This window comes from Liolophura sinensis, chromosome 13 (genome assembly GCF_032854445.1).
Source record: "Liolophura sinensis isolate JHLJ2023 chromosome 13, CUHK_Ljap_v2, whole genome shotgun sequence".
Taxonomy (NCBI): domain Eukaryota; kingdom Metazoa; phylum Mollusca; class Polyplacophora; order Chitonida; family Chitonidae; genus Liolophura; species Liolophura sinensis.
The window spans coordinates 27,173,678-27,189,800 of record NC_088307.1 but is presented as its reverse complement, the minus strand read 5'-3'; the positions used below and the strand labels follow the sequence as shown (position 1 = coordinate 27,189,800).

The 16,123-nt window shown below is 41.1% G+C and overlaps 1 protein-coding gene across 2 annotated transcripts; it reads right to left on the bottom strand.

Moving 5' to 3' along the window:
* Positions 1 to 2,054: 2,054 nt before the first annotated feature.
* Positions 2,055 to 12,699, bottom strand: LOC135480585 (probable E3 ubiquitin-protein ligase MID2). Of its 2 annotated transcripts, XM_064760456.1 has the most exons (8): positions 12,574 to 12,699; positions 10,237 to 11,017; positions 8,273 to 8,368; positions 6,267 to 6,497; positions 5,474 to 5,493; positions 5,009 to 5,172; positions 4,115 to 4,187; positions 2,055 to 3,464 (listed from the first exon to the last, which is right to left on the bottom strand). In XM_064760456.1, exons 2-8 carry the CDS (start codon positions 10,915 to 10,917, stop codon positions 3,290 to 3,292), a joined length of 1,440 nt encoding a protein of 479 aa, XP_064616526.1. In that variant the 5' UTR covers positions 10,918 to 11,017; positions 12,574 to 12,699; the 3' UTR covers positions 2,055 to 3,289. The 2 variants fall into 2 exon arrangements, with proteins under 2 accessions (XP_064616526.1, XP_064616527.1); XM_064760457.1 differs by lacking the exon at positions 6,267 to 6,497.
* Positions 12,700 to 16,123: the final 3,424 nt, after the last annotated feature.

The following is a 16,123-nucleotide window of genomic DNA, read 5'->3' as shown; positions in this document are numbered from 1 at the left end:
AGAAACTCTAACCAAACATACAAAATTAAGATACTGCTTTTTTTTTCAAAGTATGTTTAACGAAGGCTTGCTGAAAAGGGTACGACTAATTCTCCCCAATATACTGTAAAAACTTTCTCTGGGTGTACAAGCATACGGAATTTGAAAAACACATGGTAATTTGGGGGTAAAAACACATATCGACGGAAAATGTAGTCTACATCTTCAAATCTGACTAACCACTACCATAAAATGTCCTAACGACGCAATCAAAACTCTAAGACTAATTGACCCAAACAGGAAATCTTACTCTTTGGTTTCTTGCATATAGTAATAGGCTACTCCTACACCCGGGATAAATAACACGTCATTTGTAATCTCAGAATTACATTTACGAGGTCTACATCTTCAAAACTTGTTCATGGAGCGAATATACTGACAACTAAACACACAAAAAGCTTATTCTGGGGTTACATTGAAACTGAACAGTGGACCTTAACAAACAAGCACCACAACCTAAGCCAACACTGACACCAAACACTCAGGGTACTTTAAGCCCCACAATCACACTCCTTTGGAACGGTGGGGTAATAATTTGTAATAGGTAACGGAAGCCCCGTTGATATGTTGTTGATAAAAGAAACAGAAGTTACGCGTTGTAGATATAAAAGAAAACATCCGTCATAGAAAAAGAACAGACATATCATCGCGCTCTGACGTGGGTTTGGGGACATCCTTGCCCGAACAAAGTTTTGCCAAAGCTAACGTCAGAGCAATCTTGGTCTAAGGGTCGCCCTGTGGCTGTTGACGCTGCTAGCGAGTGCGTTTTGTTGAGTTGGCGAGGTACGGCTAAAGTGCAACCATCGATGGTTGTTGTTGGTTCCCGCCACTTGTGAAGAGGGCACGACGGATTGTAAATATAGCAGGGTAGAATATACCGTAAAAGAGCGGTATTTAGGTGTTAAGTCGTTGTTAATCTACAACAGCTGGACTTTAGAGGAGGGGGGAGGGGAATTTGTAATGACGTTTTTCGCCCCAACGGGCTCGAAGTTCTTTACCTTCAATTCAAATAAATTTCATTTCATAAGGAAAAAAATATCTGTAGTTCATTAGATTAAGTGACCATAATCATTTTGTCATTTCATTAGAACGCCTAGATTCTATGGTATCGAGTTAGAAATTTGGCAACAGCCTGAAATACCTTATTATGACTTTTTATAGGGTTCAACACTCTTACTTCATTAAAACGACGGATGCAGCGGGAGCGTAATTCCGCGTAAAACAGATGTCGGGTGTGTGTGTGACGTAGGCAACGAAATATAAGATGCGGGATCGAGTACTCGACCAAACACTCCTCACAAAGCTCTGTATGGGGGAGAACAACTCTGAACAAGTACAGACTGGTTGGTAGATGACCAGACAGAAGACAAAATAATAGTACTTCATCTTCACGACGATTAAGCGACAGGTCATAGCATAAAATATCAGATGCGTAACGTTCATGGAAAAACCTACATTTGTCGGAATTATTCCATTCGTTGTGCCAGATATCTGTGATCTTTTGCTTTATTGAACTAATTGCCTCTTTCAACGATAGAGGGACAGCGACGGTTATATAAGGAAACAGAAGAGCCTGTTCAACCAACTGGTCGGCCAGCTCAAAGACAGTTATACCGATATGAGCCGGCACTCAGTCGATCGACACAGGCACTCCACGGTAATTACGCGTGGTACATAGATAAAATATTTCGAATATTATTATAGATGATTCGTTCCACAAAAAAAGTAACAAGAGCTTTAAAAGAAGATAATAAGTCCGTGAAAATAACAGCGCGAATTGGTCTTAGTTCCATAAAAAACTGGAAAGCACTAATAATCGCCGTGAATTCGGCAGTGAACACAGATAACGAGTTTGTCAGTATAAAGGACTGGCTATACTTTATTTCTTGCACACAAAATGACGCCCCCACTACACAGGTGTCAGGGCAGTAAGATGCATCAGTATAGATTTGCAAATAGTAATGTTCGAGGATACGAACAAATCTAAACCATAGCGCGATAGTGCGCATACCTGCATGACATTGAGCGGGGTCGTCGGCATTCACCTGTACAGATCCGCAGCGCCGCATACTGATTGGCATTACAGGCAGAGACATATGCCTCACAACAGTAATCCAGCTTTTTGCGAATAAGGGAATGGTACAATAATAAGTGGCAATGCCAGTCAGCACCCCATTCTCTCCCAGAGACACACTTCGTTAAATTGACAATTTTTTGGCATTTGGTTACCATGGAGTCAATATGTTTAGACCTAGTGAGAGGTGCATCAACATCATCCCGAGATATCTGAAAGAGGATGTACAGACTGGACTTTACCTTCGGAACTGGGTATTTACAGTTGCATAGGCTCACGTGACCTGCCGACGAAAACAGCGCCATTTATTTTCATATAACAACAATTGAAAGGGGAATAATAGTGAAGTGACAAGGTAATATATGTACACGAGACAATATAAACACGTAAAGATAAACAGTTTGTAACATTAACCCAAAATTTAATAGAACTGATTGCTTCCCACCAGGTGGCGTTCAATGTCATGAATACTCATATTAAAGTGTTTAAATCAGAAGTACACTGCAAGCAATATAAATGACGAAAACATTTAAAAAACACATAATTCAGGTGGCGGAAAATGACAGCTGTACAATACAAAATCTACTATCAAATATATGCCTAAGGAATATGTCTATGAAAAGACCAAGCAATGGCAGAAATTCCCATGGCGTTCTGGGTGGCCTGTGTTATCGGAATGTCTTTGGAATATCTTGAGTAAGATAGCACTATAAACATTACTGGAATTACATTACCGAAATAATGCAGGAAAACAAATACAAACCAGAAACAGTGAATGAAATACTGCCATTTCTTCAGTTTTAAGAAATACGTCTCTTTTCTTTATTTATGTTTTTAAATATTTGATTTTCATTGGATTCTGTTGACTTAAAAAAACATATCAGTAAGCTAAAATCGCATATTTACGAGTACATAAAACTCCAAATTCAAGAATTCAGAAAGTAATCAAGGAGCAAGGGAAAGGGTAGATCGCAAGATTCCATGGTAAAATGTCTGGTTTAGCTCATGTACTACACATGCGAGTGTTCCGTCCACACAGATATTTGATCAGCTTGTTTGAATTGAAGAACACGGACTTTTCGTTGTCGGTATTTTGGTAGGCCTATATGTAAGATGAACGATGCTAACTGGGATTGAGTTGCAGCGATATTGAATACAGCAAAGTCAAGTGTCAGTTCAGGATGAAGGATTTTGAGCGCCATACAGCTTGGAGTTGAGGAGTGGTACAAATCCTCCCTTAACATAGCCAGCCCCAGGCCGAGGTCGTCTGAGCTTCAGAAACACGTGATCAGGGTCATGGATGCCGATCACCTTCTCGCAACCCTCACATAGATCATAATTAGGGCAATTCCTGAAACATGAAAGATCCACTCGATGAGTATTTAGTTCTTATACATTCAAAAACCGAATCTCTTAATTTTAACAAAAGTGATGTTATAATGTATTCTGCTACTGCAGCAGATTATTATGTTAGATATAACAATACAGATATTTAATTTAATTCAGTACCCAGATTCTATAAGTCTAACAGGATGTTATGTCGAATGTGACAGAATATTGTGTGATAATAACAGAATATATTCTTGCATAACTCATACAACAGGTTTTCCGTAAAAATTAACAGATTACTGTTTTTCTTGCGTTGTCAAGAAAACTTCCCTTACATCACATCGCGGCGTTCGTGTTCCCTTAACTCTCAGCGCGGTGTTCATGTTTCCTTACATCACAGCACGGTAAACGAATGTGGTCACAGTTTGGATACGTTACATGCGGTATCACGTCAAAGATCTGCAAAACCGCTTACGTCAGTCCTCTGTCGATCGGTCAGCAGGCATGCCATTGAGCACGCAACCAAAGAGGCTAAGGGCTAGTGGTCCAGAATGGGCAACCTATCTCATTCTTCGAATTTTAGGGGGGGTGGACTGGTTAGACATCGTGTGAGACATTGCTGTCCAAGCGTCAGGTTTATTGTAAATTTATTTTCGGTATAATGCTACTTACCCACATTTGTAGCGAATACCAACTACTACCTCATCACAATTGTCACAGGTTACCGGATCATGATCACAGGCAGCTGACAACAAATGATTGTCTGATTTATTTTCATTTTTAAAGAGTCCGCTCAGAGCTGGACATTACTTTACCCGAGTTCCAATACATGAAACACGATCAAGATTTTACAAACGGCTTTACAATGTACGTGTATTTTAATGTTCAAATTCTGCCTATTTTAAATATTTTGCACCAACACACGCCGATTTACATCAACATATAAAAAAACCCATAACTATATAACTGTTTTTTTAGAAGTGCAAAATAAAGATATCATCATTATAACAAGTACTGTTCAAACTGAAAAATACGCGAAATTGCCCGGCGAAACAAAGCCTCCTCACTTAAGCCCTGTCGATCCAGTGAGACAACATGGGTAATGGCTTGACCACATGTGGAGAGAAGAGCGCTTAAGGCTACTGAGCCAGCGGTTTCTGGTTTATTATTGAAACCCGCCGTGCAGCATCATGGTAACTTACATAATGGCTCTACAAATTCTAAGACACACAAGTCAAAAAGATTCTGTTTGGCATGTGGGAATAATGCTATAAGGATACTATCATATACTAAAGGGAGGTTTCAAAAGTGAGGGTGGCCTGTCATCCATGTTAAATATCCACCTTACCTTCAGGCACCATTTTTAACCCAACAGCATTTTTTGAAAAAAGGAAGGAAAAACCCACACACTCCACAAGGAATGCCCCTGGTCCTCTATATAGATAGATACACTCGGTACACCCGAGCACTAACGTAATAGTTGTCAAATAATCCGCAGACACTAAGGTCAGTAAACAATTCAGGCTTTTGACACTGTTCTAAAAAGTGCAATGAAAACTGACGTACTGGACACCTCTTCATCCTGCGCAAGCTCTCCGACCGTTTCTATAAGTGAGATGCGTTTCTTCACGACAACGTCTTCGTATAGACCCAATTCCTCCTCGCAGGCCTCGGAAAATTGGATGAGTTCTCTCACATCTTTATCTTTGTCGAACTGGATATCGTATTTCCTGCAATAAAAATACATAAAATTTGGCTCAAACGAACATATTGATGACGGTATTTGTCTTATGTAGAGGTCATGATGAACATGATGGTTTATGAATGAACTTTCTGTCTTTTTAGAAATTTTCGGAATAAAAATTTTGCCCACATCCTGCCTAAACTATTCATCGGGAAAGTAGTTTATAACAAATCTGGTAGAAAATGCTCTTCCCAGGTAAAATGATACAAATATATAAGACCTTTGGTTTATCAACATCCCTCAAGGATTGGATGTTTCCATTTTGAGTATGGGTATAGGCTACTTACGTTGTCAAATGGTGGTGTTTCTGAAAAGCAAAGAAACAGTGGTGTTACTGTTACTCGAGCCCTTGTGTTCTAATACGTCATAAAAATATTGTTGGGTATTTAGGTTTAGTAATGCATACATTTAAGCGAAACCGCCTCCCCGGTCGCACGGTGAAAGCTCTGTCAGTAACTTGTGCATAGTCGTGGGTTTCTCCCTCGGGCACTCTAATTGCAGCTATACAAATACCCGCTTTTATAACACTGGGATAGGCAGTACCGAAATAACCGTTTCACAACTCATGATATAGTCCACAGCTCATGCATGCTATATACGTCATGAATAAGCAGTGGTCCTACTCTACAAGTCGAAACCAATGTATATTTAACTCCAATAATCAAGGTTAATATATGACACTGCGTCACCAAAACTCTGAGTGTAAGGCTACATAAAGTTATATGATTACAGCATTCCCACACCTATAAAAACACATAAGCCCATATTTAACATGTGTTCTGTATATAACGCCAAACAAAGCGAGGCAGACTGAATGGGGAATACCAACATTCCAGAGCCATCGCTTATTACATATATACATTTAACTCTAACAAATTTATTCTGGAAATTCTAGCACTGTTAGATTGGTAGACCTACTACAGTGAGGCAGCATCATACATATAACGTTATTGAGGCCCCCCTATTATATACATGAATTGTGGTGATGCATCCAAAGCATCCAAAATGTCGTGATTTGTAGACTACATGCACCATATATCGTACACAATCGATATTGTTGCAACGAGAGAGATTTTTCACCTGGATGAAGACGACATTCCGAGCACCTGTTAACTCAGTGGCTTCCTTTATCATATTGTCCATGTCTTCTGCCAGCCGCTCCATGTCACCCTTAGCTGTTTGGCATGTGGAGTACCATTCACGGTGGCGTGTTTTCACCGCTTCCAGTGAACGGATCCGCCATCTCTGGAGAGCTTTTAAGGCGATGTTGTAAGCATCTTCCACTGCTTCGCTATGTAAATCTTCTTTTTCCTAAACGATTTATTTTCCTTTAGGATAAAGTACATTTGACACATATCTTGACTAGGCCATATTTAGTTTTATCCTAACACATTTTAACAAACAGAAGTTGGACAAAAATTGGGTTAAGTGGAGAAGAAAGAAATACGGATCGTTCAATAGTTCTCCCTATTGAATAAACAGGTAGAGTACAGGCGATTATTTTCTTGTTTTCTTCACGTGTTTCCATTTCGTAAGCAGGAAGGTCGCTGAGTAAAACAGAAAATAAACGCCACACGATGCCTATTCTTTATTTCCCATTGAGTGGAATGTCCCTTTGACGTTTCATTGTGATCATGTTATAACAGTGTTGTGCTGCTGTGCCACATGTATATTACATGTCTGGTGCACTCATATTAAGTCTGGTCCACTCATATTAAAACTGGTACACTCATATTAAGTCTGGTACAATCATATTATGTCTGGTGCACTCATATTTAGTCTGGGACACTTATATTAAAACTGGTACACTCATATTAAGTCTGGTACAATCATATTATGTCTGGTACAATCATATTATGTCTGGTGCACTCATATTTAGTCTGGGACACTCATAGTAAGTCTGGTACATTCACATTAAGTCTGGTGCACTCAAATTTAGTCTGGTTCACTAATATTCAGTCTGGTACACCCATATTTATTCTGGTCCACTCATATTAAGCCCGATGCACTACTATTCAGTTTGGAACACTGATATTCAGCCTGGTACACTGATATTCAGCCTGGTGCACTCATATTCAATCTGGTACACTCATATTCAGTCTGGTGTACTCATATTCAGTCTGGTACACTCATATTCAGTCTAGTGCACCAATATTCAATTTGATGCACTAATATTCAGTCTGGTGCACTAATATTCAGTCTAGTGTACCAATATTCAATTTGGTGCACTAATATTCAGTCTGGTGCACTCATATTCAATCTGGTACACTCATATTCAGTCTAGTGCAATCATATCCAGTCTGGTGTACCAATATTCAATTTGGTGCACTAATATTCAGTGTGGTGCACTCATATTCAGTCTGGACATTCACTTTTAGTCTGTTACACTCGTATCCAGTCTGGTACCCTAATATTTAGTATGTTACATTCTTATTCAGTCTAGTGCTCTAATATTCAGTCTGGATTCATTCATCTTACAACAGACCGCGCAGTACATGTATTTTCGGAAATAATTTGCTGTGTTGTTGTTGTTTAATAAGATTCTTGATCAACCTCGGCTGACAGAAGTGTCATTCGTTACGAGTGTGTAGGATCTTTGGACAATTCCTTATGAACAGTTTATCTTTTTTCATTTATTTATTTGATTGGTGTTTTACGCCGTACTCAGGAATATTTTCACTTATACAATACAACGGTTCCAAGGTTGCTCGGTTCCAAGTAAGTTCATCGATGACGTAACTTTTGACAAAATGTATAAAGCAGAAGGGTATCAGGGTATACATGTAGAGGTATAAAATATTTCTGAGAAACAATGCTATTTCCATTTCTGTGAAATAACTTTCTTTATGACTTTTAAAAGAAAACTCCCCACTTTAAAATTCCTCTTCATGTATCCGTTAGGGCACCGCCAACTTTGTGTATAATCGACCCCAGTTTAGCTATGTGTCTCCGGCAGAACACATCACCAGAAGATTGGCTAGTGAGCATTCTCGTTACACACATGTAAAACTTTCATGATGAACTTCACTTCCGGACAACAAATACACTTGTATGCAGCCAAAGGGAAAACGCTAAAGCAGACAAACCTGGATTCGTTCCATCACAACGATAAGCTCTGAAACCCCGTCATTCAACGTCTTCCTTTGTTCTTTCCAGCTTTCTATCTTCCGAGAAAATTCCACCTGTAATGAAACATATATAAAGTCGATTTAAGTCAATGGGAAAGAAATCTATGAATAAGCGTATGTGATATATCTGACGTGATACAAAAGTACAACCGATGACGTACATGTACGCGTACATACAGGACAGATGTATACACTCAACGAAACAGAAAACCTGTTGAGTGATGCTAGAATGTATTCTGATATTATAACACAATATTTCGTCATATCCAACATAGTATCATCTTAGTGTAATAGAATCGTTATGTAGAATTAAAAGAATATGTGTGTTATATTTGACAGAATAATCTTCTGCAAATACAAAATACATGTACATTCTAGCATCACTCCGATAACCGATTTTTTAATTAAATTTAACAGATTATGTTTTTTTGAGAGTATGGGGTGCTACAGTGGTTATTCAGCTTTAAAACAACAAGTTTATGGGATGTTTTCAGTTACCATGTCACATCTGGTAAATAATATCTTATTTAAAAGAGACAAATGGCTTCTGTTACTACAGTCATACAATTATCCCTTAAAAAAGATATGAGTCGTCTACATGTAACTTGTTCGACTCTCACATATCGGTTTATGGTGGCAACTTTGTTTAGATTAGTTACAACAGGCTATTACTCAGACTAGACATGATTGAAGTCAGATATCAGCCCCATTTCCGGCTTGCTTAATGTGGAATTCTGACAAATGACACAGCATTAAGTATTAAATAATTGTGTCTTGTAAGTAGAAGACAATGTACGAAAAAGCCGCGTCGACATTTCGGGACTCAAGTTCACGAAGGTTTGTACGAGACAAGTTTGGGGGCTTTCGCAAGCTCACACGACTGGTAGACGTGATGTTACGAGAGATGCCGCTGAGCCGCTGAGCCGACATATATATGTGACTATGCAAGATGAAATTCGCCTTTTATCCGCGTGAGTTTGCGAGAGTCCCCATCTTGTCCCGTTCATTCAACACGTCTGAAATGCCGACTCGTCTTACACGTACAATTCAAGATAGAAAGTTCACTGATGACATGGACAGAGTGTATTGTTTTTCATTGTGTGTTTAGTCATGAAAAACTTAAAATATCCGAGACAAGGAATCAAGTGGGTCGCTGGAACAGTTGGAATGTACGCTGCGCCATTGTTGTGGTTGTCCTGTTCTAAGTCAATTTCTGTGCAACTAAAGTATTATGACAGATGTGGAATGAAAAATATAAGGCTATACAAACCACAGCATAGTGAGTTTTTTTTTGTAATTTCGAAACGGTCATAATGGAGTGGGAGTGCTAGAGTGCTAGAGGTTTAACGTCTTACTTAACAATTTTTCAGCCATATGACGACGAAGGAGTCCGTTAAGCGCATGTAGGTGTAATGTGCCTCGGATTTCCACCGCTCTTTAATCTAGTGCTGCTTCACTGAGACGATTTACCGAAGAAAGGTAAGCCGGTCCGCCTGAGCCATTATACTGATATGGGTCAACGGATCGTTGCACTATCTTCCTTAATACTGAATGCCAAGCCAGGAAGCTACTACTCCCTCTTTTAAGGTTTTAGGTGTGGCCCGATAAAGAATTGACCATGGATCTACCGCCCCCGAACGCCCCCGACGATCTACCCACTGAGACATCGGTACCGGTATCAGCCATCATGGAAAAAGATATAGTCCACTGCAATTGACTGCTTTGATCTCGTATTTTCATAGGCGGACCCATTGACGTAAGTCGCGTTAATCACAGGTACCTATGCATAAATGATTCGAAATAATAACTACGCATATATATGCACTGGAATGACAAATGTGCGGTATATGAAAATAGGACAGTGGGGAACAAATCTGCAAACGCGTCAAATTGTAGTTTTAAACGAGATCCCAAATTCTTACCTTCATAGAATCAGAGGCTGTGGGTATATCGCTGAAAATGTGCTTGTTATGCTGTGCAAGGCAATCGTTACATATGAGCTTTTCACAGCTGACACAGTAAATGGTCAATACTGACGGGTGTTCAGCACACTTCCCTTCAGAGTTTAACTCTTTGGAAACACCGTCCTGTTCCACAGGCTCTTGTAGGGATCTCTGTGTGAGGTACTCCCCCACGGGCATCACAATGTGCCTCCTCAGTGGACCTCTCTGGGGGTGGGTCTCATTCAGGCATCTATCACAGTACATAATACGACATGTAGCACAGGCCCTGGTAGCTGCAGCCTTACTTTCGCCCTCGCACATCTCACATGGAAGGGATTTGAATTCAGTTTTACCGTCTTCTTGCAATTTCTCGATTATCTCGACAAGCTGGTAACTCGGTGGCAAACCCTCCACCCCTCTGCTGCCTAGGTTGATGACAGCACGACATGTCGGACATGATAGTACATGTTCATCTGTGTTTAAGAAGGCGGATGAGGATGCAGATGTGATACGGCTGTCATCACCTGTGGTGTGTCTGGAACTGTCCGCGAACTCTTGAAGACATGCCCTACAAAAGGTGTGCTGGCAGGACAAAGTAACGGGCTTTTGGAAAACTTCCAGACAGATAGAACATGTAAGGACATTCTGAAGTTTCTCCATGTTCCTGGGAAGACAAAATCGAGATGGATATTTGAGACTCCCCTATGCTGTTTCTGCTTGACCAGTAGTCCAGTACATGGGCCGTTGTTTCCTCCCTGTTCTAACAACAAATGATTCAGGACTCGTATTTATTAAGCAACTGAAGACTTATGTCTCAAAAAAGTTCTTGAAAAGCCAAATTCAGAACAGAAAATAACTCACATTGTAGTTCGTACATTGTTCTGTGGAAAAGAACCTGTGTTCAAATTTCAAACTTCCTAGAGCAAAATATTTTAAATGTTGCTATGTTTGCATTTTCCATTTAAATCTTAAGAATTTTTATGAATAGGGAGGCAGTAGTGGTTACCCTAACTTGCTGCTGTTTCACTGACCAAAATATTCTCAGATCAGAGGCGCTAGAGTAAAAAGTTGTGATCTGGTAGGGAGAGCGCAACCGCTTGAGAGTTCTCCTGTCAGAAGCACTACTGTGTTATAACACCACATGTGTTAGTACATCTCGTTTTCGCAGACTAGGTTTCCCTTCTAAAATGTCACACAAACATGTTAGGCAACACAACCATGACTACCTCATAAAAAAATTCATTCAGACAGATTTTTCTTCCTCAGGTGGGAAATAATTTCAAAAATGAGGGACTTTCCGTTTCTCGTTTGCCACTTCAGCAATGTCAGCCAAACACACCTTCAAAAATTGCGCCTGTCTGGGTTGAAGGAAATTAACGTTTCTTACTTTGTTAATGCACGACAGACATGGTGTCCTCTTAAGGACAACTGCTAGGTCATGAGTGGATGAACCTGTTAACGCGGCAGCAATATCTGTAGGGAAATGTCACCGAGGGATTCCCCAAAGCCTTGATCCATAAATAGCTGAACGGTATGCGAAAACGAGGCTGTCAAGATGAAAAGAAAGAGTTGTCAACTGCCAGTAAGAAAGCCACCTCGGAAGCAATGGCAGTGATGTGCACGTGACCCTACATATCAATGGGGTCGAGCGTCTGGACTATGACGCTGTTGTAGTGATACAAACGATTACAGCTCAGATTGCCACACCAGACGAGCAATGACAGTGTGATAGTGTGGCAAAATTGCATCATGTAACCGATGACATTTGGCCTCGTGTCATTTTATCTGAGTTAGCTATTTGTTCTGCTCATGTAAATGATTAAACTGTAGCAACATACAGCCACCCCCACCCCCTCCCCCTCCCACACACACACCTCACCAATCAACACGATGGTCAAGGCAGAGTTAGGTTAAAAAATGCAGTGATATTAAAATGTCAACGTTTAAAACCTAACCGATAGACGCAATTGATAAATTTGTAACGTGGTGCCTAGGGGTAAGCACGCCAGCGCGGCGCTATGACCAAGGAGCCTCCCGCAAATGCTGCCGCTGTGAGTTCCAGTCCATCTCATGCTGGCTTCTTCTACTTTTTTCCCGTACCTGGGAAAATCTGACAGCAGCCTGCCAATGGTTTTTCCCAGGCTGTGCTCGGTTTCCTCCGACTATAACGCTGGCGGCCGTCATATAAGTATGAAGTATTCTTGAGTACAGCGTAAAACACTAGTCAAATAAATAAATGAATTTGTGACGATGATAAACATATAGACATAGGTTCGATCGATATGTATTGCAGCGCGTGTGGCTACATGTACTTACCACTGGGATCAACAGCAGAGTTCAATGTGTGATTCACAAACAGATATCCTGCCTACCTACGTGTAGGAGTTATCCCTAACCGTGTTTGATCCAGTTCTCTGTCCTTTTATATTGCATTCAATTTGTCCTGAACGCTGCTATCAGTGTCTATACATACAGGTGTATGGCGGTCTTCGTGGAAAAGCTATAGCTGACCTTGTTTCTTCATATCAGTGGGTTAACTAAGCTACAGGTTTACGTCACCGTGGGTGCGCGTGGCTGGCAGGCTGAATGCACTTGCGCACAAAAAATATTGAGAAAAGGAATGCAGGATCACTTACAGTCTGACTTACTTCCTGGTATGCAATGCGATGTTATAAACCTACGCTTCTGTTTCACCCCCTTTTTCTTTAAGGTTACAGAAAAACTGTTGTCTATTTCTTTTGGAGAATCACCTATGTTCAGTTGTCTGTAAAATCAGTCACAACGCAATCTGTACACACTGACGTGTTGCACGTCCATATTATTACACGGAAAATGTAGTTTAAGTAAGTTTTCTAATTCATAATATTTAACTCCACAAGCTTAGTTTCGACACCAAGAATTCTTGTGACGTCATAATTTTTCAAAAACAAGTTGCAGGCTTGATAATGGGCGTGGGGAGTAATTTGTTTCACAATAGGTGCACCAGCAAACTCCACGCAGTGTCACATCCTACACTATTGTCTCTGCCAATAAACCGCATGGCGTTAATTTCCTAACGTCCATCCCCAAATTCATACGGCCATGAGATCATATACCACATGAGTTAAAATGAAATTCACCATGACGGTTATATTATTCTAAAAGGTGTAAACAATTTCAAATATTGCCGTGTTAGTAACAGGGATTACAGTTAAGTCAATTGCAGTTCAGGTAACTGGTATCGCCCTCCGTCAAAACATGTTGAACTCCGCCCAATAAGCAGCATGCCTCTGGTTTTTTAATAATTAATGGGTTCTTGGTGTTGAGTGAGTGAGTGTTTGGGGGTTTAACGTCTTCCTGTTGAGCTTATGAACTTTAACATTATGAATCAGAAAAAGTGTTCTGGCTTCATTTTCCTTGCAATAATATAGTCTTCCAGCATATCCATGCGTAGAGCTTGTGTTGTTACATGCCGCTGACTAAATGGAATTTTGGCAGCGACCATAAATAATTTTACAGACAGCTGAAATAGGCGATTCACTAAAAAAATAGACTATAGCTCTCAGTTCCCGACTCGAAGTCCAGATGTGGAGTCAGCTCCCAGTTTCCAGTTACTGGCTTGCTATTCAGGTGTGAAGTTTGCTCCCAGTTCCAAGTTACCGGCTCGATATTCAGATGTGAAGTTAGCTCCCAGTTCCCAGTTCCCGGCTCAATATTCAGATGTGAAGTTACCTCCCAGTTCCCAGTTACCGGTGTGAAGTTTGCTCCCGGTTCCAAGTTACCGGCTCGATATTCAGATGTGACGTTAGCTCCCAGTTCCCGGCTGAATATTCAGATCTGTTAGCTCAAAGTTCCCAGTTAACGGCTTGATATTCAGATGTGAAGTTAGCTCCCAGTTCCCAGTCCCCGGTTCAATATTCAGATGTGTTAGCTCAAAGTTTCCAGTTAACGGCTTGATATTCAGATGTGAAGTTAGCTCCCAGTTCCCAGTTCCCGGTTCAATATTCAGATGTGTTAGCTCAAAGTTTCCAGTTACCGGCTTGATATTCAGATGTGAAGTTACCTCCCAGTTCCCAGTTCCCGGCTCAGTATTCAGATGTGAAGTTACCTCCCAGTTCCCAGTTACCAGTGTGAAGTTTGCTCCTGGTTCCAAGTTACCGACTCGATATTCAGATGTGAAGTTAGCTCCCAGTGCCCACTTACCGGCTCGATATTCACATGTGAAGTTAGCTCTCAGTTCCCAGTTACCGGCTCGATATTCAAATATGAAGTAAGCTCCCAGTTCCCAGTTACCCGCTCAGTATTCAGATGTGAAGTAAGCTCCCAATTCCCAGTTACCGGCTCGACATTCAAATGTGAAGATAGCTCTCAGTTCCCAGTTACTGGCTCGATATTCAGGTGTGAAGTTTGCTCCCAGTTCCCAGTTAACGGCTCGATGTTCAGATGTGAAGTTACCTCCCAGTTCCCAGTTACTGGCTCGATATTCAGATGTGAAGTTAGCTCTCAGTTCCCAGTTACCGGCTCGATATTCAGATGTGAAGTTAGCTCCCAGTTTCCAGTTCCCGGTTCAATATTCAGATGTGAAGTTAGCTCCCAGTTCCCAGTTACCGGCTCGATATTCAGATGTGAAGTTAGCTCCCAGTTTCCAGTTCCCGGTTCAATATTCAGATGTGAAGTTAGCTCTCAGTTCCCAGTTACTGGCTCGATATTCAGGTGTGAAGTTTGCTCCCAGTTCCCAGTTAACGGCTCGATATTCAGATATGAAGTGAGCTCCCAGTTCCCAGTTACTGGCTCGATATTCAGATGTGAAGTTAGTTCCCAGTTTCCAGTTCCCGGCTCAATATTCAGATGTGAAGTTAGCTCCCAGTTACCGGCTCGATATCCACATATGAAGTTAGCTCCCAGTTTCCGGTTTCCGGCTCGATATGCAGACGTGAAGTTAGCAAACAGTTCCGGGCTCAATATTCAGATGTTAAGTTAGCTCCCAATTCCCAATAACCGGCTCGATATTCAGATGTGAAATTAGCACCCCGTTCCTTGCTCTATATTTAGATATGAAGTTAGCTCCCATTTCCCGGCTCGATATCCAAGTGTAAATTTACCTTCCAGTTCATAGTTCCCAGCTAGATATTGAAATGTGGAGTTAGCACCCAGTTCCTGGCTCAATATTCAGATGTGAAGTTAGCACCCAGTTCCTGGCTCAATATTCAGATGTGAAGTTACCTCCCAGTTCCTGGCTCGATATTCAGATGTGAAGTTAGCTCCCGGTACCCGGCTCGATATTCAGATGTGAAGTTAGCACCCAGTTCCTGGCTCGATATTCAGATGTGAGGTTAGCACCCAGTTCCTGGCTCGATATTCAGATGTGAAGTTAACACCCAGTTCCTGGCTCGATATTCAGATGTGAAGTTAGCACCCAGTTCCTGGCTCGATATTCAGATGTGAAGTTAGCACCCAGTTCCTGGCTCGATATTCAGATGTGAAGTTAGCACCCAGTTTCTGGCTCGATATTCAGATGTGAAGTTACCACCCAGTTCTTGGCTCGATATTCAGATGTAAATTTACCTACCAGTTCCCAGTACACACATTAATACATGCCACACCTGATAGTGACAGCCGACATCTCATAAATGACACAGGGGCCTCCATGGCCGAGGTGGTTAGCACGCCAGCACTGCGCAATGACTCAAAAAGGTTCTCACCCATGCGGTCGCTGTGAGTTAAAGTGCAGCTCATACTGGCTTACTATCTGCTGATAGTCGTGGCTTACCTCCGGGCTCAGCCCGGTTTCCTCCCACCATAGTGCTGGCCGCCGTCATATAATTGAAATATTCTTGAGTACGGTGTAAAACACCAATTAAATCAACAACTAAATAAATAAATAAAG

What these genes read in the sequence shown, in the direction of transcription:
- LOC135480585 (XM_064760456.1), bottom strand. Translation starts at nt 10,917, where the DNA reads ATGGAGAAACTTCAGAATGTCCTTACATGTTCTATCTGTCTGGAAGTT. An exon ending in CAGCCTCTGATTCTATGAAG is followed by an intron (nt 8,369 to 10,236) that starts GTAAGAATTTGG and finishes GTTTCATTACAG; the next exon opens with GTGGAATTTTCTCGGAAGAT. An exon ending in GGTATTCGCTACAAATGTGG is followed by an intron (nt 3,465 to 4,114) that starts GTAAGTAGCATT and finishes TTCATGTTTCAG; the next exon opens with GAATTGCCCTAATTATGATC.